The 25970-nt window shown below is 42.7% G+C and overlaps 1 protein-coding gene across 1 annotated transcript in view; it reads left to right on the forward strand.

Moving 5' to 3' along the window:
* The first annotated feature begins 3057 nt into the window (after positions 1 to 3057).
* Positions 3058 to 25970, forward strand: part of LOC111226594 (glypican-4-like) — a 29886-nt gene continuing 6973 nt past the window's right edge. The window contains exons 1-2 of the mRNA XM_022751826.1: positions 3058 to 4013; positions 22471 to 22629. Of these exons, the coding sequence (XP_022607547.1) occupies positions 3857 to 4013; positions 22471 to 22629 (316 nt within the window). The 5' untranslated portion in view covers positions 3058 to 3856. The remainder of the gene's footprint in view (positions 4014 to 22470; positions 22630 to 25970) is intronic.

A 25970-nucleotide genomic window follows, 5' to 3' on the forward strand; every position in this document is an offset into this window, starting at 1 on the left:
AATGTTGCAAGTATATATATGCTACTTCATGTGCTCCTCACCCTCTGATCCACTTCAAAGCCTTTCATGAATCTTATAATTTATGTGTCTCTGGACTGTGCTCGTAGATCTCAGAATCCTCAAAGCAGCATGTGTGTTTTTCTCTGGATCCATATTTCTCACTCCTAGCAGATGATGAACCTCTCTGCCCCTCACTGTGGGGTTTCCCCAAATTGAACTCCATTAATTTTACCCCCAGAGTCACCTTAACCAGGTAACAGACACTCATCCCCAGCCCAACAATGAAATGAGGTTCATTAGTCCTAATTGTTTGTGTTTTGTCTCCATTTTTAAAGCCTGTCTACTTTCTTAACAAGGCCAATCACTCACAGGTCCTCACATAACATGCCTGTCACTGCAAACACACTTCACAAATCCTGTTTCTGTGTCCCAGCGCTCTGCTGTAACTTTTCACACCCACGCACCCTCTGCTCCCCAGATCCAGATAAAAACGCCATTGTTATCCAGCTGTGCTTTTCTCTCCTGAACTGGATTGCAGCTTTTAAGATGGAAAAGAGAGGCTGATTATTAGGAGATGAGCAAACGCTGGCTGCAGAGAGAGCAGCAGCTAACCCAGGATGGGGGGGGGGGTAATACTCTGAATGCTAATGCGAAGCTAGAGAAAGGGCAAACAGGCCTATTGAAATGCAGAGTTCACGTGTTTTCTTAGGGTAATATTGGGGCAATGTTGAAACAGCACGCATTATGGGAGTGAAAGGTCAACTTGATGTTAGTCAGCAGGAACAGTGAGAATAGCTGACTATCAGGAATTGTTGCATTTTCTGCCTGAGTGATTGACTCCCTATGAATATGTATCTCAGCACTATTTCATGGTCACACAAAGATGTTTGGGCTTGGGTACCTTTACAAGCCTGAGGGGTCATCAAACAGTGCATATAAATTAAAATAACAATATAATTCAGGTGCTTGAGTGTGTATGGGCTCCACAGTCCAGTCCAATTTTTACCAAGCTGGATGTTGAAATTCCTCTGCCGGAGAGAAAAGCCTGGGACATGTCACGTCGTTCAAAGCTCATTCATGTCTAATTACCATGGCACTGGACCATTTTCTTACCTTTTGTTGGCCTATTGAGAGCAGCGCCGGGCCCACGCTCTCCCATGCACACAGCTCCAGCATCCTCCTCCTGCTCCTCAGCAAACCCTGGCTTCCCCTGCAGCAGCCGCAGTCACACAGAATGAATGGAGCCGCCTGAGGAATGTGGACACAAAAGGAGGAATGTCATTTTGCTGAGTGCTAACCCCCCGACCACCACCACCTCCCAAGCCCCCCAAACCAATGGACTTGCACACGCGCACACACACACACACACACACACACACACACACACACACACACACACACACACACACACACAAACACTGAAGCACCCCACAAGTCCAGGCATGTTTAAACACAGGGGGTAAAAAGTCTTATTATACCTCTTTTTTTTAAATTAAGGGATTTGTATAGAAGACTGAATGCAACTATTTGTGCAAAATTCAATGTGCCATATTTAAGACTTAATCAGAAAAGATCACTAATCTCTTTTTGATTTAGAAGGATGAAGTGTAAATTGGTGGTTAAAGAGGGGAAAACAGGGGAATAGCTGCAATGTGAGTGTTTACTGTGATTTGAAAGCCTTTTTACATTTCATTGATTTAACCGATTTGTCTTATCAGTGAACACTGAACTTAAATTGATTTTTTTTCCAGTGTTGCAAGAAGCAAAAGGCTGCAACAAGGGCAAGGGTCAGAGGCAAACAGCAACATAAGAGCAGATAAAACAAACTGTGCCTGAGAATAGAAAAAGAAAACCCTGGAACCAAATTGAAAAGAAATATGACTGAGGCGGACCAGAGATATTCTTAGCAAGTTGAGGACAGATGAGGATATGGTGGATATTACAGCAAGTATCTGTTGAACACATGATATTTACGTAAAGTATTTCCAAATGGAGGCACAAAATACACTAAAAATGCAGGACACATATGCAGATCCTCACAAGTACAAACACTTTTAGGATGAAATAATCCATGCAGAGTTCATCAGCTTGTTTTGTGATGAAGGGACTTGATACAGTCTTTCTGTGGATCTCAGTGTTTATCTCTAAGGCGTATGCTGATGCTTTTACACAAGCTATGATGTGTTCAATAAAAATGTTGGCAGATTTTTGAGCATTATTTCAACTGCACACCACAATAGCAGGATACTCAATGTGTCCGTGTCAAAAATCTCATGTGCTTCCCAGCTATCTTCAAGCATCCAATTATCAGAATGTTTTAAACATTTCCTTTTCATTTTTGTCATCTCTATCTACTTTTATTGCTCCACCACACTTCCAGCAGACTGTTTACTGTAGTTTACAACACTGGGCGCTCTATATGACAGGCAGCTGCGTATTAAAAACACCACTGCCCCGCTGCTAACAGGACACAGGCTGACCTGTGTTTGTGTAAGGAACAGGCCTGCAATTTTGACTCCATGGTTACTGTAACACTAGCCAGGTTTTAATCCGAGGCTTTTAAACAAACCAAGATGCATTGGATTATAACGGCTGAACAGAAATAACACATTTGGATAAGAAATGTCTCCGGTGTCATGTGATGTCTTCTCATGTAAATTGCTGTCGTGCAACAAAAGAATGTGGGAAACTATTTTTGCAATAAATAATGATGTAACATACAGACTTGCCATTTATTTTCATTTTTCCCACAATGGACAACATTCAGTTATAAAACCAAACCATGGGGCTTAGGGACCTGTAATGGTCCATGGGGTGCAAGGGTCCCTTTATCATCACTAATAAATTAGCTTATTTTACATTAAGACGGTGAGAGCAACATGAGGGATATCTGTTTACTTCAAAGGATTTAAAAAAAAAAAAAAAAAACTCTGCTATTATCTCTACACCAACAGTAAAACAGATATACCCCCCCACCCCAGGTCAAGTAGGGTTCTTCAATAAAAGAGATTTGTGATTTCGAGCACTTTTGGTTATTTGATGTTTCTTTTCTATATGTCATGTGGAGTAATAATAATAAGCCCTCATGTTATGCCACAGTATAGCTCCACCCTTCAGCTCCAGTCCTGATTTTCAAGCCTGGTTACCAGTAGTCTAGACATTATAGAAAAAGATCCAGGGTTTGAAGTCCCTGCTCCATGCTCCACCCCTGGTGTTTCTGTTTTCCAGGTCTTTGTCCCCGGAACTTGCACTCATTCCTGGGTGTCCACCAGGGTTTTCTGCTCGCATCTGGATCCCAGTACGACTAGCATACAGTCCGGTGTCCTGTCCAACAGAAACCACGACCTCCTTAAGTTTGGAAAGAAAGCAAGAAAAGAAAAGAAGAAAGGAGAAAAACACCTTCCCGGCAACTTTTCTGTCGTCTACTCTGCCCCCGTGGTTTATCCTGTCGTCGAAGCTGTGAAGCAGTGGTGTGAATCTGAGATTCTTGCCTGCAGTTAAAAAAAAGTTTTTACGTGTTTTAAAATTGTATGTTGCTTCTTTTTGTTTTTTCGATTGAGTCTGGGACTCAACACATATCCAAGCTTTTAAACGGACGACGTTAGCACCGTGCCTTAAGTGTTTTTTTCGGTGTTTTCCCTCTCTCGAAGTTGTTCGGAGGTTTCAGAGGTGGCCTCAGAGCTGCTGTGAATGAAGTATCTGTTGAGCTGAAGAAATCAGCGCGTCTCCATGAGGAAACTCAGCGTGGGAGTCGCTGAAAGTTTGTCCTAGCTTACGCACACCTGAGCGATTATATATTATTTTTTCTTTTGTTTTTTGTGCTGGTAACTTTGTAGTTTTTTTTAACTGCCACACAATGAAGACGCTGTTGGTGCTGTGTTTAGTTTGCACGCTGGTTATGTTGTCGGTGTCCGGGACCGCGGAGCAAAAGTTGAAAAACTGTAATGAAGTTCGTGCTGCTTACAGCTCCAAAGGCTTCAACGTTAACGACGTCCCCAACAAAGGAGTCAACGGTGAGATATTTTTCTATTTTGGCTTTCTGGTCTGTATTTACCTCTGATACTGTAGTCCAGGGCTGTGGTTCTCAAAATCGGGGCTGAGGACCCCCCATGGGTCTTGGAGAGGTCTCCCGGTGGTCCTAAGGCTAATGAAAACTTTTTAAGCTAGCAGAGTTAGCATGAAAAGAGACGTTGGTAAAAGTCAGTTAAATGTGTTCACATAGTTTTGTCTCTTGGCTCCAAGACTACAAATATACAACCTGCTTTTCTGAGTCATAACTACCTTTTTCCACGTGTTTTTTAAGGTAAACTTTTCTCATGTGTGGTAGGTTTAGGGGTCATTGAGAACGTATTGAAGACTACAACAAACCATTAAACTGTCATTTTTTTAAATTGACATTTTGTGCTCCAGTCAACTTCTAAATGGAAACATGGTGAATTGTACAGACATGGTGTTTTTTTCATATGTTAAATACAATGTTAAGTTTGGGGAGAGAGGCAGTGGGGATAAATTCATCAGACCCACTGTGTGTCTGGCAACCATTCACTACTCCAGTGGGTAAATATAGTCTTCATTTAGGAAATACTTGTAGGTAATTCATAACAATAAAGTGGTATAATCAACACATAAGCTCTGCTCCCCACTGAAAGGAGGCAGGCCTGTGTTTATTTCCAGGCTTCCTTAGTAGAGACTCCTATGGCTGTGAAGTGCAGGAAGCCAGCAGTGATTCAGTAAACATTGCTGTGCATTGTGGACAAGGCTCATAATTTTGCATTTTTAACATTTTCCGTGTAGACACACATACTCTTACTTTTGTCTGCAAGACGGGGTGTAACGAAGGCAGCTTGGTAGTAAATAGCAACTGCTTTGTTAACAGCTGCAGAGAGGTGAGAAGGCAAATCAATTCAGCTAATCATGAGTTAAACCCAAGTAATGGAAACTTATGTAGGGGGGCTTTTACAGTGAAGGCTTGAGGGGAGCAGGAAAAGGGGGTTGGGGTTTGAAATTCCACTGTGTCCTGCATACTTTAAATCCCTCCCTTCTCTCATTTCCTTTTCATTTTTATGGTGGTTAAAATGAATATGCACGCATGTATTCAAACCCCTAAATTCAGTCCAGTTTTGCAGTGGCTTCAGAATGACGTCTTTGTTTTTATAGAAGTAGGTCATCCAGGCATGGCTACTGTCATGTTGCTGTCTTGTTTTCCCCTTTTTAAGTCATTTTGGATTTAATATTTGTCAGGCATTTACCACAGATAAAAAAAAGCAATTTCCCTCTTTGTCCATGTATTTTTGCACCCTAAGATTTTCAGGCCTCAATTGTTTCTTTTTTGATGAAATGTTCACAGTGTTATTTTCATTTGACAAGGATGACCAATTTGTATGTGTCCTTTTTATTGTACTGATGTCCTTTTATGAGTTTACTTTGCATAGTAAGAGGATGTTCAGACTGTCCTTTTCTCTTGAGGCCACAACAGCTCATTAGAATTCGAGTTGGGCATAACTGTCAAAGAGGCCAGAACTTATTTTTTCCTGCATTTCACACAAGTCTATAGGTCCTTTTGTTTTCTGTCTGTATGTCTTTGTAATGCTAAATGTCATTGAGAGTACCCCAACATGTCTGCATTGGTCGGATTTAATTGTCTTGCATCTCTGGATTTTGAAAGAGGGATCTGAATGAAGGCAGTTTTATTGTGCAGGTTTGTGTTGTATACACACGTGCCTTTTCCTTACAATAGGTTCCTGGTGTACGTCTGGGCCTTAGGCAGGGCCGACCCCAACGAGCAGCTCTTTGTCATTGATAGAGACTGAGATAATTGATGCAAAGAAAGCAACACGGTCTACTGTCATTTAAGAGTGTTGGGGGTCTCCAGAAAGCAAGAAGCAGATGCAAAAGCCCTTCACTCTTCAAATGTTTCATGTCGCTGGGGAGAAATGGCTCCAGATGTGCAGTCTGATTGAACTTCAGTCATGTTTGTCAGAACTTCACTTCTACACTTTGTAACAGGTCAAACTCCAAACATTAATTCTCTCCTAACCATAACACAGTCTGTGTTTAAATTGAACTGGATGTGAGGTTGTGCAAAGGTTAGACCATTAATTACGTGCATATGTATCTCACAATTTTAGTTTCAACAGTAGAGAATCAAGGCAAAGGCTGATTGAAAAAGGTCATTTTACTCATAACATCTGCACATGAAATAGTCAATATATGATGCAGAAGATGTAGTAAAATAATTTTGCTCCACATAAAATAAGAGTTTCCAAGCCCAGTATTCCTAATATAATGTGCCATTTTTATTTTAACCATAAGTGTGCACACATATATATATATACATATACATATAGCAGAGGAGGCATACTTTAAAAATTATACAGTATCTTTGCCAGTTGTCTCAGACGTAGTTTTTGAAATGTTTACCTCCATTGATACATGCAGCGTAAATCAGATTGGTGGAAGATGAGTCTTATTGGAGACATGAGATTCAAAACTTGCCTTTTATAACCACAAACATCTTGTGTTATTGTTGGCAGCACGGAAATAAGAATGTTTGTTACAAGTCAAATTTCCGACAGGCTCAGCTGAAGCCAGACTTGAGATTCAATAAAGATGTTTTAATGCAGTAAAACTGAAATGGAAACCCTGATTGCCTGAGCATAGACAGAATTAAGTGGTACAGAGGAACAGGAGGCTCAGTTGGTAAATTCCTTGTTGATCCCATGGTATCAATCTTTTACCACTCACGTGGAAGCAGTTCAAGACCTCGTTTCCAAGTTTCTTGTCTGATGATTTGTTGAGGGCATGTGGTTGAATACCTCACTTAAATGGGAAATAAATTATGCGCACAGTCTTAATGATGACAGATAAATAATGTAAGCAATCATACAGAATGTAAATGGTGGTTTTACTGTCTAAAGCTATCTGCTAATAGTAGGTAGTGTTTATTTTTCCTAACAGTATATTTGATATAGTGATAAGTATTAAGTGGTGTCTGCTAAGCGCTGCTGCACAGTTGCAACATGGGCCGGCTCTTCCAGCTCACTCTGAGGGCAGGGCAGTTAACTCTGACCAGATTGGTATCTGCCATGTCAAAGGCTAGGCTTACTCATTGCAGGGCTGGATGCTGCGCTTCCCATTTTGTAGCTCTTCAAGCAAAATCTGTTTTGGTTTACTCTGACAGTCAGGCTTGATGTCATGCTCCAGGTATGGGACAATGGCAGAGATCAAAGAGAAGAGGGTCGTTTTCCCTCCCTTCAGCACAAGGAACATCCCTTGCTCATAATCAGTTCAATGCATTATGACTGAAACTCAAAGCGTGCATGACCTCAGCGCGTTGGCCTCCCGGTAAGCTCGAGACATTCTGCAGTCTCACATTGTGAGGGCTCCTTCCCCCTTAGCCGGTGGCTGCATGCCCTGCATTATTACGGTTAAGGAAATAACAGGTTGTGTTATTGCAGTGACATTGAGCAGATAAGATAAGAGCGGGGAACTGGGGCACACACAGTCAGCGGGAGCTTTTATAGCTCAAAGACCAATATTTGAGTGGCTCTACTTTGTAGGGCTGTAGCCTGGTATTTTAACACCTGTAATAATTAACTAATAAACTACCAGCCAAGTGTCTTACTTGCCTGTCAAGGTCAATCCCATAAAACTGAAACAGCCCTCTTTATTTTATGTGAAGCACTCTAAGTCTTATCATTTACTTCAGTGCTTCCCTTTGTGTCTGATTAATAATTTAAAAAATTGATATAGGATATGATACTCTTTTAAAGACAAAGCAGCTTGCAGAAATGTTAAGACTTTATAATCGATGCATTACTTTTGTGATCTTTCACTTGTACTCTCTGAGGTCAGGAATCCAACATCTAACTGATTATTATTTGATAGTTTTACATCAAAACAACTACTAACACGCAGATAGAAATCATTTCATGTTTCAGCTGGTAGTGAGTCACACATTACCAGTTCATTTTACAGTGATGTATTCCTTATTCCTATCGCTTATAGATATTAGTGAGTCACATGAAGTCTAGATGTTGAGGTCTATCTTTGTAAACAGGCCACATTATGTAAGAGAATCTTTCTAGAAGGCATATTATATACCCTTCGCCATATATGTATGGCGAAGGGTCAAAGAACTGACATTTTGTCTTTGAGGGCTTTTTGTTTTTTTTTTTTTTTTTTTTAAAAGGCAGTGTAGTTTATGTAGAAACGTATCTATTTAACTTTCAGGTCCCAAAATATTAACTGTGTGTTATATCTTTCATAACACGCAATTATGTTACCCATGGTTGCATATTCACTCATGCATTCAAATCTGACTCAAGATGGTAATGTATGAGTAAAGAATTACTCATAGTGCATCAAAATGGCACTTGGGATTAAATTTAGATTTTGTATACATGACTCATTCAAAGCCATTACAGTATAGTAGTAGCAAATTCATCAGACTTGAATCAGTGGTGAAAAGCTGTATTTTTTTTTAGAAAAAGATAAATAAAATTATAAATAGTCATGAGAGTTGCAGTTGTGTTGCTTTAAGTTTAAACAAAACATTCTTAAGTCAACAACATCAACTTGGGAGGAATAAGGTTCACAAAGATTAATGTCAGTGATTGACTTGGAGAGAAATTTGAAAATGTGTGTGGGGTGAGATTAAATAAGCATCCCGCATTAAAGCCAAAGCATGGACAGTAATCTCTGATAACATTCTTGAGCGATGGGATAGACATCTGTAGCTTCTTGGTTTGTAACTTTTCAAGTGCTTCTTTTTACTTGCCTTTTTTGACCTTTTTGAAAACAGATGTTGAAATTAGAATGAAAGTTTTGATGTGTTTTGATATGCCAGTCTTATCCACAGAATCTAAAATAGTAAAATAGAATCATCTCATCTGACCTCAGCTTTTGTTTTGTCTGCATCAGGTTACATGAGGGTGTGAGGGCAGGGCTTCTCAACTCGTCCATAATGTTAAGCGCAGTTTTGTGAATCATCATAGATGTTGACTTTCAAATCCTGCAGGTTATAGTCATTCACTAAACTGTCCACTAAAGGCTAATCAATAACTATATTGTGAGCATTTGGTTTTAGTTTGCCCCTCCCCGGTGGTATCCATGGAGATGAGTTAAAAGCAGTGATAATGTGATAGTTCTTGTTGCTCTCCGCCCTGTATATGTGACATGTCCTCTGTAACTGTTTGGCGAGCCTTCAGGATAATTGAGTTTAGGTATCATGAGGTTGAGGTCTTGTGAACCCGGGGGGTGGGGGGGGTGGGGGCGACTTCCGGCGTCCACATGGGGCCAGACGAGGGAGGGAGGGAGGGAGGGTGGCTACACGTGCCTGCCAGCTCTGCAGTATCTCACCACTCTTATCAGCTTCCTGCGATCACAGCACGGCAGCTCTGTGATCAGGGGCTCTCATGGTGTCCTGTTCTGCTCTTCCAGCAACAGCTGCGTTATCTTTGGTCTGAAAACAAATCAGCTTATTACAGTGAAGAGAAAAAATTTAGGCTGTGCATGTATGGTTCAAGTATATCTCTAAAACTGCCTGTCTTAGTTGTATCATGGATCCTCTCTGGTGGATGGAATGATTTTGTCATTTAGGACCTGATTCTGTGTTTGGGCAGCCTGGTTCTCCAGAACTGTGGAATGTTAAGTTTCCCTCTTACACTTGTTTAGTATGCTCTGAGTGTAGCATCAATTCAATAGCTGTGTGTGCGTGTGTGTGTCAACTGAGCGTTCGTATTTCCATCTCTCTGCATCCTTTGCCTTGCCGCCCCCCCCCCCCAAATGGCCAAGTGAGCGACAGATCAGTAGGGGGTGGATGCTGTGTGTGGGAACAATTGAGCACCCCCTTTTAGGCTGGCCTGCCCCCCCACCCCACCCCTCCTCACCACATTCCACACCGGACCACCAAGACCCGCACACAGGGAGCCCCGGAGCTGGGAACACACGGCAACAAAGAGAGTTGGAGGGACTAACTGAGGCATACAGAGAAAGAGAGCAGGGATTTGACTGACAGGAAAGAGTTTTGTACGAGGGCATGTCAAACTGAATATCCAGGAGCAGTGGTGGACCAGGCAGGAGCCAGAGAGTGACTGTGTGTGTGCGTGTGCGTGACACAGGCTTAGGGAATCTGGGGAGGTAACTGGATGCATGCATGCGCTGTGACTCATCTTCGCTCAGACATTCAGGCTTATACATACAGCCTGCTCCTCTTAGTAACCCCTGAGAGCACACGTGTCTGCCTAACACAATGCAAGGTTTTAACACAGGTTTTATCCGAAGGGCCTCACAGTACATTTTTGGCATGAGTGGTCAGAGTTAAAGTTGACTGTATCATTTGGTGGATCTGTGTCGGTCTTTGTGTGATGCAAACTGAGAAATCCTGATCTGGCTTTGTGGTTTTCTCCACTTTGAGTTGAGCGACCCCCTGAAACTCCTTGTTAACACGTCCCTTTTACACGCTGTTACACCCCCCCACCCCCCACCCCCAACTGAAATATCAGTTCATTTTTCTATCCCATCTCCCCTCCGCTCTTTAGCAGCTCCTCTGGGAGGTTTTGTTTCATTCCTAGTCACTCCTTTCTTCCTCATCCCTGGGCGACTTCCTCTTCACCGTCAATAGTGGTTTAATCGTATTTTTCTGCCCTCCTGTGTTCAGCCCACCTACCTCTCTTGTTTAGTGTCTGTACTTCTCTGTGCAGATAGGCTTTTAAAATATGCGCAGGCCAAAACTACACCACATTTCTTGTTAACACACATCTCCCCAAAGCTCTGATATCACGTCTATCTGCTGGGAGGCACCAGTTACCCTTTTGTACCTCTGATACCATGTACAGATGGATACGTATTTTAGGACACAATAACTTTGTACAAGATGAAAGTATATCAAATTTGTCCCACATACACAGTGTTATGTGAGTTGACTTAACTTATTAAACCAGTAAAATGCACTAGTTTATGTAATGTCTGTCCTGAATTGCATAATTAGTTGTCTTGGTACCGAGTTGAGCATTTTACCACCTTCCTCTTTCCCTCCATCGTTTGACTCGTCTGGTTGTCCATTTGTGCAATTGATGCTTGGCGGTGTAATATTTTGTCCCTCTGATATTTGAGCTGCCGTGCGTCTCCTTTGTGTTGATCACCTCCACACTGGTGTCACACAGCCAGCTGTGAGGAGTGTGGCGAGCGGCCGTGGGCTCTGATCCCAAACTGCAGGGGCGGAGGGTTAACCCCTCGCCCCCTGCCTGACACAACGAGGCTCCACTCACTCACTGAAGCCACCTCAGCGCGTAAATGCCAGTGGGGGAGTGCGGTTATGATGTAGGTGTAACTCAACCAAAGTTAATTGATTTCCTATGAAGCTACAGTGGGGTTGATGTCTGTGTTGATAGTCATGATCATCATTAGGATTTGTGTGACTCGCCAGAGGCCCATGTGGTTAGGGAGAGTGGTGAGGGAGCGAAGCCAGGGACTTGCCTGGGTGTTTGGGCTGAAACCCCAGTGCTGGGTGCAGGCCAGACGGGCTGTAATCCCTGCTAATTACTCCCAAGGCCTACATCAAGACTCCCACTGACGAGGCAGTCACTCACACTTAGCTCACTTTTCCAAACTGCAGTTACCATAATAGGTTTTCTAATATTTACCTAATCCCTCTGTGTGCTGCTCACTCTTGGATTTATTTTCATATAAATTATATTGTTTGAGATCAAAACCCCAGGTTTTTCTTCTTTGCTTTTCAAAAGTCCTTTCTTCTGTCAAACAGAGGAGCAATAGGCGGGGTCTTTGGCTGCTTCACATACCTCTGTGAATTTGACTGACGTGTTGATGCCATGTGTTAAAAGCAGGCCATCAAAACTCAAATTTAAAACATGAAGAAAACAATGGCTGACGTCCTGCTGGCTGAGGGCCGACGAGCAAGGGAGGAAAAAAAAACACACATGAAAGGATCAAATAGTTTGTTAAATGATGGCTCCAAAGCTGCAAATCATTTGGTCAGTGTGTTTTGAGGAGGGTGGTTTTTGCTGGCAGAAAAATTAGTCGTTATATGGGAATGCGGGTTGACACGCCAGGGGTTGAAGCACTGTACATGATCGTAATGGCAAGTAGCTTAGATTTATCGACACATTCAGTACATATCATCAGGAAGGGACTGAGCCATCCATGACTGAGGCCCATTAAACCATTGTACCGTTAGGTTTAGACTTTCTTGTCCCTTTGACAGTCAGCGATGAGGGGTTCTATTCCCATCGACTCCGCTGGTGTCCGGTTTCGTAAGGCCCAACAGGTATATCAGAATCTTTGTTGCCCTTTTGTAGCTTTGAGCCTCCAGAAACCTGATCATGTACCTGACCTCATTCTGCCTTGGGGGCATTGTCGGGCCCCGTCCTGCCTCAACATCTGGTGGACTTCAGCTGCTTTTGGATGTCTGTTATAAACATTGTCAAAGAGCTCCCTGTCCTTAGGAGGGGTTCGCTGGCTTTTACTGGCAACGATGAAATGTATTGTTTGTGTGTCAAGTCTTTTAAAAGCTCTCATATGTTTCAACAAAGTTGGATTTTTTGAATTCTTTTAATGTGGAGATGGAGGGAGGGGTGTCGTGATTTGTTATTTGGAACTTGCTCATGGAAATGCATATGACCAAGCCACAGAGACTTCTTAGATAGTCTAGTGTGTGGCTCTCAAGCAGTGTGTGAAGACCATCTTAAAGAGGACCTATTTCTCAACAGTAGTCCATTTCTCTGACAGCACAATAGTGTTTGCGCAGGGTCCCATGGTAAAGCACTTGGCCTTAAGTAAAGAGTGTTTTTCATCTTCTCCTTTAAAGCCTGTTTTCATTTGTGTGCCATGAGTCAGTGGAAAGACGGAGGGCTGGTGTAGAGGGACAAGCCAGGAAGGTCTTTTGTGCCTCTTTTTTTTCTCCTCTCTTCTCTTCCCTTGTGATAATCACGCTGTGCTGTAACTTGTCCTCTCTGTTTGTCTGCAAAACCTCTGCCTGTCTCTGCAAATCTTAAACATAACACAGCCTCACTCTCTTTCACTCTCATTTCCTTGCTCCCTCACATGCACGCATGCACACACACACACACACACACACACACACACACACACACATACACACATGGACCAGGCTAAAAGCGTCATGGTGGAATCTGTAGTAAAAGCAGTAGATCAAACGCTGCAACTCTGCGGCTCATCAAAAGGCACATAACCTGAGAGAAAGATATGGACAGGGTGAAAGATTAGACTAGTTGTTAACGTGAATCATTGCCTCCAAGTCCCTCTGATACATAGTGCAGTTGTTAAGTAAAGATTCCCAGCAGAGTGGTGGTGGGAAGGAAAGTTTCTTGATTTACGTGCAAGTGTTGTTTTTCCTTTTATGTGTGATTCTGCAGTTTGTACAATACTTTGCACAGACACTCATGTTAAAACCACCTGGCTGAATGGTGAGGCTTGCATAAATTTGAATGTCTGAATGGCTGTCAAGCCAATCACCAGTGGTTGCTGTATTTACCAGAAGGAAGTCAAACAAGTTGCACAAAGTTTGTGTGGAGCCCGTTATGAAAGTGGCCCAAATTCAATCTCATCCTGAAACAAACCACTTCTGTTTGAAGTATGAATTCCCTATAACTGTGTTAACATGAATCATGGCCTCCTGCTCCCTCACAGTAAGAGACAGACCTTGCGCAAGTGTTGGGAGTTTGACCTTTCTTTTTTTATGATCTCATTTCTTCTCTGCTATGCTTGTGAATCTCTTGACCCCTGGCAGACCTCAGTGCTCCTTTTGGGCCAAATGTTTACCTGCAAGTAGGAAAACTGTGTTGTACTGTGTTAAGATTGATTTGTGAATGCCCACTGTAGTGTCTGACTAATTTGCTTGGATTAACTTTAGGTGAGTGACCTCCAAGTCCTACTGAACATATCTTTAACTATCATATGTTTCACAAAATCATCTCAACAGAATAGTCTCTAGAATATTTATAGCTTCATTTTCTAGGTTTTGAGATGTAGTTTTTAGAAAGTTTTCATCGCTAACACTTTGCCTACAGCAGTTTTGCATGCTGAAATCAGAAAGTCAAACTCAGTCCTCCAGATTTTTTTGGCCACAAGAGATTATATATAAATTGTGCAGCAGGTGAACTTTGAGAGCAGCCCCAGTGGCTGGAATTTGGTGTGTGACTTGCTAAATGTACTTTGGGAAGTGCAGGAGCAAGCTGAAACCCTGACAAAGCAGTGACCTGGGAAGTGGTGTAGGCAGGGAGCTTTTGTGTGTGGGAGACAAAGCTGGAGATGCAGGGCCGGGACGAGAGAGGGAAACAGACAGAGCGAGAGGCCAGGGCAATGTTGTGGAATCTCCCCAGGGGCTTCTGGGTAAATGTTCATGGATGACAGCGTTTTGGAATGTTCACAAATGGAGAGTTTTAATTGGCCAGAGGCCCCAACTGGTTTAGTAATCAGAAATGGACTCTGGTGGCAGAGGGCTCAGATTTATGGATCCCAGTGTGTGCTGTGTTTGTCAGGCTGAGTGCCTTTTAGAAAATAATTCACATGTTGGACAAAATGTGGAAGATTTAGCACAAATAAACATCTTAATGTGACAACAAACTTAAAAACTTAATGTGACAGTTTCTAACTCTGGCGGAAATATAGGCTGCACTGAGTTTTTTTGTGGCAGTGAAGTTGTCCTGTGTAAAAAGCATTAAATGCTACATGGAGATTGTAATGCGTTCTGCTCTGCCTTGTGCTGCATAGCAGCACACATGCCTTTCTTTCTCATCATAGCTATGCCATGTGACAAGCAAATTTTGGCAGTTTGGTGTTTTGACAGCTGTGTTGTGGAAGAGATTTTAATTCCTGATTTATTTAAGGAAACATCATTTTACGCAGACATTATCCAAAGCCCTGTGGCTGGCTGTGTAGCTGAAAATACTCACTCCAGAGAGTACTCTGCTAAACCAAAACTTCCTGCCTCATAAATGGATGGTGAGCATTGTTCTAAGTGGAATAAATCTCTCATGTCACAAGCAGTGCTTGTGTTTCCCAAGCTCACTGCTACTGAGAGACGCCTTCCCTTTAATAGATCCGCTTATTACTGACTGTCTATGTAATTGTTCTTTTGCATTAATCTATTACACTTCTGGTTGATGCTGAATCATGAGTCAAATCAACATTAGTGTCGTGACTCATCATGTGAAGGGATGGCTGCATTCTGGTTAGCTGACAACATGCAGAGTGACAAACTGCTGTATAAAAGCTACGTGCATCTACACAAATACAGTATTGCATATATAAAGTCCAAAATATACAAGTATGAACAGAATCAATAAAAAGTGCTGCGATCTCTGTATGTTATATACAGTATATATGTTAATTCATATGCCTGTTGTACTAATCATGTTCTAATAGTTTATGGTACTCAGTTATACTGTGGCCTGTCTATCCAATGTCAATGCTTAAATGTACTCTTTGTTTTGTAAATCTGCTTTGGATGAATATGGTGATCCTCATTGGGGGAAGCTTCTTGTTGCTGAAAATACACAATGAGCAGCATTTATGCACAATGAATCCAAAAGCAGCCCAAGAAAAAGCAGATACACAGACATATTTTTATTGAGGAAAAGATGGCAGTTGTGTAGGTTACAATTTCAAACAATTCCTGTAAAAGATTTTACTACTTAACTTTAAATGTTAAGAGCCATTGCCTGCTTCAGTTACATCCTTTACAGGCTATTGGCTAGTTATGAGAGAAGCATAATGTCTGAGTTATGGAGCCTCACACTAAAGACTATTTACCACTCCCTGTGAGGAGAAGCAGCAGATCTACAGCATATGTTGTGGAATATCCTGCTTATATTATGTCTAGGTGAATGCAGCACCTGGTGTCTTTTGGATGAGAGACCTGTTTATCTCTGCAAACACTGGGACCTCCTTAAGCTTAGCCAACATTAACATCACAATGGCTTTTCTATGTAGGTCCTCGAGTGAACGTCCTTCACGACACCTGTAAATAAAACCCCTTTAGATATTCGTCATAACATCCTCGACCACACTGTTTGTCCTTCCTCTTTTCTGTTCATTGATGCTTGGAGACACTGAGCTGCAGTCAAGTGAAACGCTTAACATTAGAGCAAAGTAATGGACAAGGTTTGGCACTGCTACCCATGATTTTGTTGAAATGCTTCAGTCAGATTCAGAAGTCCCCTGCCAGAACATTTCAGTCTCTTTGGGACTTTCCTTATGAACTGAGAGCTGAAAAGCATTATTGGTTTGGCCAACTGCTATAAACTTGTCATTACTCTATTTTTGTAAGAGACTGAAGTGTAGAAACAGAGTAGGTGGAAGTAGCGCCCTGCCCTGATTATCTCCATATGAACAGCAGAGCCTCTAATAATGGTTTCCTCTTACAGCATAATGTTGTTGAACGTTTTCTCCTTTTGCGGTGATTCATCCATAGCTCAGAGTACACCCATGTACACGGGATATTAAAGTGTAAGATAAATGTAATGTGTGGACGAGGGTTAACATTTATCTTGGCTTCTTCTATTCATTTTGAATAGTTCTTTCTGTTTTTGAGTATGACAGCAGGTTTGCTCTTTTTAACATGCTTTGGAAATCTGAGAGCTAAAAAGGGACATGAAGGTCTTTTAGGATCACTTTTCATTGTGAAATCTCACACCATGTACCATAACTTTTAAAGATCTCTTTTGACTTGCAAGCACATTGTTTGATTTTCCTATCCTTCATTAGTACTATTTCTCTGCATTGATGGCAGTATAGTAATACTTATGTTGTCTGGTTTGAGTCCTTAGAAAAGAGCTAGGAAAATCTGGATAGGAAAGACACACTTTCGCCCTCCTAAACTACTACTGGCACAATGCCCTCGAGCAAGAGTCTGTGGTTGTACTGAGCAGCAGCAGCAGCAGCCTGACGTGAATGTGTGGATGTTTGTAACCTGCCCTCTCCCTACAGCTACTCCTCCAGGTTGTAAATAAGACTGAGCTCCCACTTAGCTCTGCTAGTTAAAGGATTTCTTGTAATATAGAAGGAAATATCACATTGCACCTGAGCACTTTTCCTAACAGTACTGTGAAACTATGACACTAGTGGTTCGGATACGTTGGTTGATCGCTTCATAATTTGACTTTTGCACATTTTGTTTTTAAAGCACTAGACTGATGTCATGTGGGAGATTTCCCTGCTAAACCCCACACAATTATGGAGCCTTGGAAACATTTAATCCATCATTTTGGATGTGTGGATTTAATTTCAAAATGACACATCCAACATTTGAACAAAATGATGCCTTTACAAAGTTATTACTAAAAGCTGATGAAAGCAAAGTGTTTTGAGACTGTTGCTTTCCAAATAGTGATTTATTGAGGAGCAAATTATCAGAATAATTTGAAACATTCAATTGCTGACTGAGAAACTAATTGGAAATGCTTCTTCCGAAATGGATAACTGGCATTTTTGAATTCATTTTTAAATCCAGACACAGACCACAACTGTAGGGTTCTTCAGATGAAAGAGGATGAGACAAAAAGAAAGGGTTGATTTGACAACATGCTGCAACAAGAATTAATTTAAGAAGGGAATAACTTAGAAAAAGCAATTGCTATGATTTTGAAAATGAAATATGCAGCTAGTTTGCCTTCTTTTTATCTCTCCTTTCAGTTGTGGCTTCACCTCATGGCTCTTTACTTTGCTTCTTTTGAAACAGTCCACAAATTATTACACCTCTCACAAACGACATGCTTATGAGTAAAACTTCACAGCTTAAAAAGAAGCATTATGGACTCCTCTAAAGACCACAGGTTCAGCTCATGTGAATGTGCATGGCCAAGTGTGAAGCGGAACAGAAAAAGTTACCCAACAAATGGCACCAATCCCTTTACCCACCCCCCACCCCCAGGATAATTACACCCTAGACAGAGGTGAGGAGCAAGAGGAGAATGTTATGGCTTCAGGGCGTGCAAATTTACAACAGTCTGTGTGAGTAATGCTCAGTAGACTGGCAGCACTCTCCTTTACATGTTACAACAGGGAGCATAATACAGTATACCAATTAATAGTGAACCTTTGTATTCATAAGTGTTATTTCACATACTTCACACTACTGAGAACGTTTGGAGCTGAGTTTTATATGTCGAACATGCAAAGATTAATCAGAGCAACTTGGAATACATTCACACGTTTTCCATGTCTTGAAATTAAATTGCCCCAGTATCCACTGTCTCATTTTACCTGCGTTCCACTGGGACTGAATTAGTATGTGCATAAACTATGAGCTGCATACAGTTTATCATGTAATTATTTACAAATGTTACAAATGCTGTGTGAAAGCTCTGAGCTTTGGTTCAGGCACAGACCACCAGGCTCCAATTAGTGACAGACGTCGGTGAATGGTTCGTGACATGCGGTACCCCATGGCCTCCTTCATGACTCTCTTAGCAGCATTAGTGACGTCTTGAGTTCAGGAGGGTACAGAAATAATTCTTGAGAGACTTTTATGGCTTGAGATTGGAGAAAATGACTTTTAAGGTTTTCTATTTATGTTTTTTTGCATGTGTCCGCGACTTTTATGGCTCTTAATTGCCTATACGTGTGGGGGCTTTTTTGTATGTATGTGTTGGTGGTGTTATTATTGGAGTGTTTGGGGTTTGGGGGGGGGGGGGGGGGTAGTGGGGGGGGGGGTTACTGTGTGTGGTGGATGTGCTGGCTGGCGGACAGGGCGGGTCAGAGGACAGGACCTCTCTCAGAGGAGTGGCTGTTAACCCCTGACCTCGCTGGTTAAGCCTGCAGGGTGGTGGCAGTCGAGGCGGAGGTGGGGGGCACCCTGAGGTCCGTCTGGTTCAGGGGCACATGATGGCAGGCAGAGGGGGCGGTGAGGTGTCTAATCTGGTTTTTGTCTGTGAGGCATTTTCACCTCCCCCACCATCCTTCCTCTGAGAACAGAGTTTGAGAGGCAGGACAATGTCAAAGGGAAGTGACTTTTTATGAGCCATTTAAAGGGGATGGTGGTCTCCCCACAAAGGAAAGGCAGAGAAGTAGTGGAGAGCTGATGAATACCATGACACACAGTCACATGTTTGTTTACAAGATGCTGCTCTCTTGTTTTGGCCACCATAAATGGCAGTTTTCCTCTTCAGAGTGACACTTTAACAATGTTCTGTCTCTCTGTCTTCTTACATCTTAAAGTACTCGGGAAGCTGGAGGGTTGAGAGGCCCGTAAGAGAAACTCTATAAGGCAACTGAGAGCCAGTTCACCCATCACACAAAGACTATTCATACAATGATGGCGGAGAAATGACTGATGCATCAACTGACAAAGCTTATTGTGAAACAGTGAAGCTGAAACATGTCACGCACAGTCCGGCGTGATGTTGATTTTTATAGGATCTAACTGTTCTTGTTAACTGTTCACTCTCTTGTGCTCCAACAGTGCCATTTTCTCCCAGCAGTTTGAAAAATTGGCTGCCAAAATGTTTTCACAAAGTATGCATTAGCTAAGAATCTTCAGTTTTCAGAGACTTAATCCTTTGAGCTAACAATGTGACATTTGTACAGACATTCCTGTGAAATATTGACCATCTCACTTTTATTTGTGTACTTTGGTAACTAGGGCTATTTTCCACGTGGATATAGGCCTTTTGAATGTACTCCTGTGCTGTAGGCAAGCAGGGGGCCCTGCTGGAGGAGAGACTGGATGGCTGTTTCACCTAAAAGTTCAGTCTGTGTGTGTGTGTGTGCTGCTCCCTGTACCTCCAATCACGCTGGTACAAAGAGCCATGTGTTGAGCAGTGATGTGATGTGTGAATATGTTTAGGTAGGGGCTGCCAACTGTGCCTGGGTATGTGTGCGTGTGCGTGTGTATGTGCATATGTGTATAGGAGGGGACCAGTTGGAGGGGGAGAGATGAGTTTGGGTAGAGGACTGTGAGAGAAGGAGTGACTTGAGGCTTATTTGGACTTGATCCCAGACAGAGGGGTCCAGTTTATGGCGCCAGGGTGCATCCCTCCCTCTGGTGCCCTGTTTAGATGATTGTATTGCTATGAGTCACTTCTGACCCTGCAGTTTAATTTTTTAACGTTCCAGTTACTATTTCAGACGTGCAGGGAACTTCTCGAAACATGTTGTGCTCCATCATTCAGTTAGATGTTCGGTGTGCTGAGGTGAAACTAGTATGACTAACTTAACAGCTCAATCAGCACAAATCAAGCTGTTAAAACTATAGGAGCTTGATCTGTAAATGTGTGTTTTCCTTATAGAGGTATACATGTGTAAAACAACTAAAGTAACAGAGTCTGGTTTCTCTAATAGACGTTGATAGGCTGTGTCTAATTATGTGCACAAAAAGAATGAAAACAACCTCAAGATGTCACAGAAAAAAACAAATCTACGTGGCTGAGGTTATTATAGCGACGCATGAAACATGGCAACCAGCAGTGAAAATCCCACAGTCGTATACCGAGGATCATGCCAAGGGAACTGTAACAAACTGAACCAAAGATACAACAATGTTCAACCCAATAAGTAACAGAACAGGAAGTTTTTTAATACTTAACATGAACAAAGCAGGAAAAAAAGGCTCCATGTTCACTAATCTTTACCAAATCCATTCAACGTAATCCATTAAATGGCATAACAAGGCTTTTGTAGTTCAGATGCGCTGTACTTCTTCCTGTCTTTTGTTGTCAGTCAGAGGACGTTGCTTGGAATTTTTATGTTTGGAATTTTATGTTTCAATACAATAAATTGTACCCATTAAAAAGAATATAACGGTGATGAAAGTAAAAAATCTCAATGGAGGAAATAAAGTGATAACCATTAGAGAATCAGCAAGACCCAGGTAATGTGTTTAGTTTCCAATTTTGAGTTTCCTGTAGCTTTAAATAAAATGCTGATGCTTTTCAAGGTTTCATATAAAAGTAATATGTCTAACACATTTCACTGCACACAAGAAAAAATGATCTCTTCAGGCTTAATTAGTCTGAGATGTATCTTTCAATAAATGCCGGAAACATTACAAGTCATTTTAAAGCCCTAGTCCATATATGATATTGAAGCTCTTCAAGTAGCAGTAACCTGTGCAGGCACTCAGGCCTTGAGTCAGTGAGCACGAGCTGGTGGGGAAAACCAAACAGGCCGTTGGTGCCTGGATGCAGTGAAAGGATCCCTGTGTTCTCCCAAATTCCAACAGCCACGTTTAAAACAAAACATTATTGCAGCTGCAACTTTGCATTCGTCCTCCCCTGACCCTCCTCTTAATTGGATGTTAAACTCACTTTTGACAAAGTTGACAGTTACTGTTTCATCAAAGCCAGTGTTTAGGTTTTGCATAATGGTTCTGATGAGGAGAGTAAAAGCACAGTTTTCTGACATTTTTGTCCCAGTTCCATACTAATGCAGATCAGTTTGAAAACCTATTAACAACCAGCATTTTCAGAACATTTATTTAACTACACTGAAGCTCCAAAACAGAAAAGCACTTCACATCTCTCCTGTTGGGCATGTGAGGGCTACTTGAGCCCACAGCTTTACACAGTTTCAGGCAACTGGCTTTTTTCTGTTTGTGAAATGCTTTGTTTACAGAGCAAGCATTAAAAAGAGAGCGTCACCAATTCAAAAGCACGTGACAGTCAGATGGGTAAAATGGAAATTTCCCCATTCACTTCACAACATACAGGAGACCAGTGCTTTCTTGTGTGTTATGGTGGTCGAGATGCTGCCCTATGTGGACGCAAAGCCAAAATATCCTTAAAAGCACTTTGCCAGGTTTATCCATGTCAAGCTGCACATGCCTGAAGTCAGCCTTCTTACCTGAAGAGTGAGTGAGCTTACCCACTCCTTTATAAAGTTTGTGTTTTTTGAGGGACACTGCACTCAGAGAAAGCTACAGCACTAAACTATCAATCAGGACAGGAGAGTGCCAGGATAAGCGTGAGGCTCTATAAAGCGGCCAGCTAAAGACTGCTCTGAGCTAAGTGTTGCAATTAATCCACTTAAGTGCAGTTAAGGGGGTTTTCACAGCCAAGGTGCATTTGATTTAGTGAGAGGTGAGTTTGTTACTTAACAGAAGGTTTTATTCCAAAGAAATGTAGAAAATTGTTTTAATGATTGATGTACTTGTGTGTTTTAAACAAGTAAAATATCCACTAAAATTGGCCAGTTGGCTCAAGTTATTGTAACCTGACACATTTTAACAAATCCACTCTGTAGGTGTATGGATACTGAATAGCTTAAAGGTCTTTAAGTATATTTTGAGCTTTCTTTTGTTTTTTTATGAGAAACATCCTCAGCCAAGTAGACTTTTATTCGGACCTATTGTTCTGTTCAAAACTGGTCTTTTATTGGTCTGTTTAATTTTATTCTAACATAACAGATTGGATGTGTTTTTGCGTGATGTGATTCATGATGACAGATTCCTGTAGCAGATGGTGTTTAACAGTGTATTTTCCTCGTCTCCTGCAGGAGCCCCCCTGAAAGTGTGTCCGCAGGGTTTCTCCTGCTGCACAGTGGAGATGGAAGAGAAGCTGAGCCAGCAGAGCCACTCGGACATGAAAGCTCCCGTGTCGAGGCTTAGCACCAACCTACAATCCACCTTCAAACAGAAGCACGACCACTTTGACAGTAAGCAAACACACTTACACCAACAAACACACACATGCACACCGGCCACTTTTCAGACTCTACTGTGCTGGTGTACGCCTAGCAGCACTTGTGTTGCATGATTTTTGATGGACGCTCCCACCTGCCAGTGCACTGGCCGAAGCGGAGACAGTCAGTCTGTGTCTGTTGGCCCGTCCACCTGTCTCTTAATGTCTCAGCTCCCTGCCTCATCATACCCCCTCACAGCCTGGTCCCCCACCACCCGCTTCCCTTCTCTCCAGAGAGACGTGTGCGCTTCCAGACGGACCACACACATCTTCAGATTTAGTCTTTTCTGTACTTCCTGTTCCTCTGTGTGTGAGCACATGTGTGTATGCCTGTAAATATTGGGATTGGGTTTCTCTTGTTGAGGGTGGGAGTGCATGGGAACATGCAACAGTGCTGAGTCACCAAGGAAGTGGGGCAGCTTTGAATAACTTCAGCAACCCAACTGTGCCACCACTGCAGCTCCGCTAAGAAGAAGCTTGATAAGACAGAGGGGAGCAAATTGATAAAAAAAAATGTTGGATTTTAAAGTTTCTAAATAAACTGGAGTTTTGCTTTTTAAGGACAATTGTGTGCAAGTTTTGATGCATTTGTATGTACACATGCATGCACATGCAGGTCAGGGACCTTCAGATCTTATGTGTCTGTGAAAGGCAGCAAAGGATAGTCAGAAACGGGAAGCGTGTGTATTGCAGCCAGATGTGAACAGGAATGTGACGTGTCGGAATGCAGTGGCTGCTCGAGCTGTCCCGCCCCTCTTTTTCTCCTCTCTTACTGCCCTTTGTCCCATCCCATGCCTCACTCTCCCACAAACCCCTCTCTTTGCCCCTCAGACCCTTCTTTCTCTTTCCATCTCTCTCTCTCTCTCTTCTATGTCTCACTGTTGATCATGTTTCACTGCATGCATTTCTCCGGCGCATGTTCCTGTTTTTCTGTCCTACACCCCCTGTGCAAGTCCTTGCAGCTTTCTTACACGGCTCAACTGGGGCTTTCAGTGATGTTCTTTCAGGGCTACAACTAATGATTATTTTCATTGTTAATGAATCTACTGTTTATTTTCTCAATTAATTGCTTGGTCGAAGTATTTATCTGCAGACTTTGTGATGTCATAATCATGTAAGAAAATGGTGAGACTCAAAGGGAATCCTTGGTCTTTTGATTTTGAGGAACCAGGACCACAATAGTCTAGATAATTTCCACTGATGTTTTACATAATTCAAAGAATTTGCTTTCAAACTTCATTGTGGCTTCAGCTAAGAGGTTTTTCAACCTGTCGTTTAAATATTGTATTTTTTTTTTAACTCTAAGATCTAAAACGTACAGAAACGTACAGAAGTTAGCAAAGCCCTAACAACTGTAAGGTTATCTAGTTGGCCAAGAGGGGGCAGCCCTCAGGCTCACAGTGAAACTCTTCTGTGTTTCATTTACCTTCCTCCCCCTTTGTGCCCCCTCCTCATCACTGTAGGCAGGTTGCTGCTGTCTCTGAACTGTTAGATGTGGGATCTCTTTACAAAGGCCTGCTGTAGTCTCTTCCACCTGGGCCATTAGACCATCTCTCTCACTGGATAAGGTGACAGACTCAGGTTGCTGCCCTATTATTTCCTGTTGTCACGTCGAGACACCCAGGAGCAGGCACTTTCCGTCGGTGAAATCGGCACAGGAAGTGCTTATCATTGTTTTTACTGTTACTGAAGGAAGACGGTCACAATAATGACGTCAGCTGACTGCTCCTGAGTGGGCTGCATGTGTGCCTAAACACAGCTGCAACTGTACACGAAAACAGACGCACAACATGCACAACATGAAACATGCACTCGCAAACTAACAAACTCAGGAAGTGGTGTATGTGATTAGCCAGGCTCTCATCATGCGCCTGGAGCTAGGAGTCATGGCCAATTAAGACCAGAGCCAGAAATAGTTCTCCCCTCTCTGTGTCTCCTCACTGTGTGTTTGTCCTGGCCTCAGCCTGTCTGTCCTGTTGCACTGACCCTGTCCAGCAGAGCAAGTCTATGTCTGGGATTTAAGCACTTGGATTAAGGCTCCTTGCCTCCACACACACACACACACACACACACACACACACAAGAAGAGACATCCATCCGAAGCACTGAAGTCCAACAGCAGGAGGGACAGAATCCCATCCCATAAGAAAAGGGAGAAGCGCAGGGACTAATTGTCACAAATAGGATGCAATTACTGCCTGGGCTGGGATTGGGAGTTTATAGGGACATGGATGGGGTGCAGGGGGGTGGGGGGGTTCCATGGAGGAGGAAGTGGGAGGGAGGAGTGGGAGGAGATCGGTCAGCTCCTCTATTCCTGTGATGGATTGGGCCTAACATTGCTCATAATTTAGGGCCTTCTCTGCAACATGTGGAAATGGTGACAGGATGACGGGAGGGAGGAAGGAAAAGACGGATCCTTACATTTCGCTACAGCTTACACTCTCTCCCATGTAACCTTTCACCCAGATTCTCTCAGACCATTGGCTGAGCGACAGGCGCATTTTTTAATGGAAAAATCCTGAGGGAGTGTTCAGCTCCCCGGCCTGTTGGCAGACGCCTGCATGTCATAAACTGTTTTTAATGACAATGCAAGATGCCTGTGTAATGCTGCTCATACTTCAGACCTTCAGCTCAGGGCCAGAGAGCCTCGACACCCCACCCCTGCTGCCACCGCTCACACACACCCCGCACAGTCCACTCTTTCTACCCAGTGGGTTTGTCCAAACTCATTACAGGGCTTATCTGTTTAGCATATAGGCATTACCACTCTAATAAAGTGTAGAGAGGAAATAGAGAAGTTTAGGGCTGTCCTCCTGCTTCTTGCCTTTTCCTCCTCCTCTTCACCTCCTCCGTCTCCTTTCACTGACTTTAAACTTGTGGCTACTATGACATTCCAGGGGTGGGGGTGGACCTTTTGTTTTAATCTCTGTCAATGGAGCGTGGAACTTGGTGCCCTCTCCCCTTGCTTTGTGTGTGTGGGTGCGTGTGTGTTGGAGGGGAGGTGGGGGCAATGATGGCGGGGAGGTAAATGGAGGGGCTGCAGTGTTTCCGGTATCCTTGGCGACACAGTGGGGATTTGGAGTTAAAAAAGCCCTCAACTTAACCCGCCCCAAGCCGCCCTCACCCCTCCCCTACCTCATTTTTTCTTTTTAGTGTGTCAGTCTGAAGTGGAAGTGACAGCGCTTCTTGGGGACTGTGTGTGTGTGTGTGTGTGTGTGTGTGTGTGTGTGTGTGTGTGTGTGTGTGTGTGTGTTGGTGGCAGGGAGCGTTTAGTGACTCCCCTTGTGAGAGCATGGGAACTTTACATTTCAAAGC

This window comes from Seriola dumerili, unplaced genomic scaffold, assembly GCF_002260705.1.
Source record: "Seriola dumerili isolate Sdu_G_001 unplaced genomic scaffold, Sdu_1.0 BDQW01000161.1, whole genome shotgun sequence".
NCBI classification, from domain to species: Eukaryota; Metazoa; Chordata; class Actinopteri; order Carangiformes; family Carangidae; genus Seriola; species Seriola dumerili.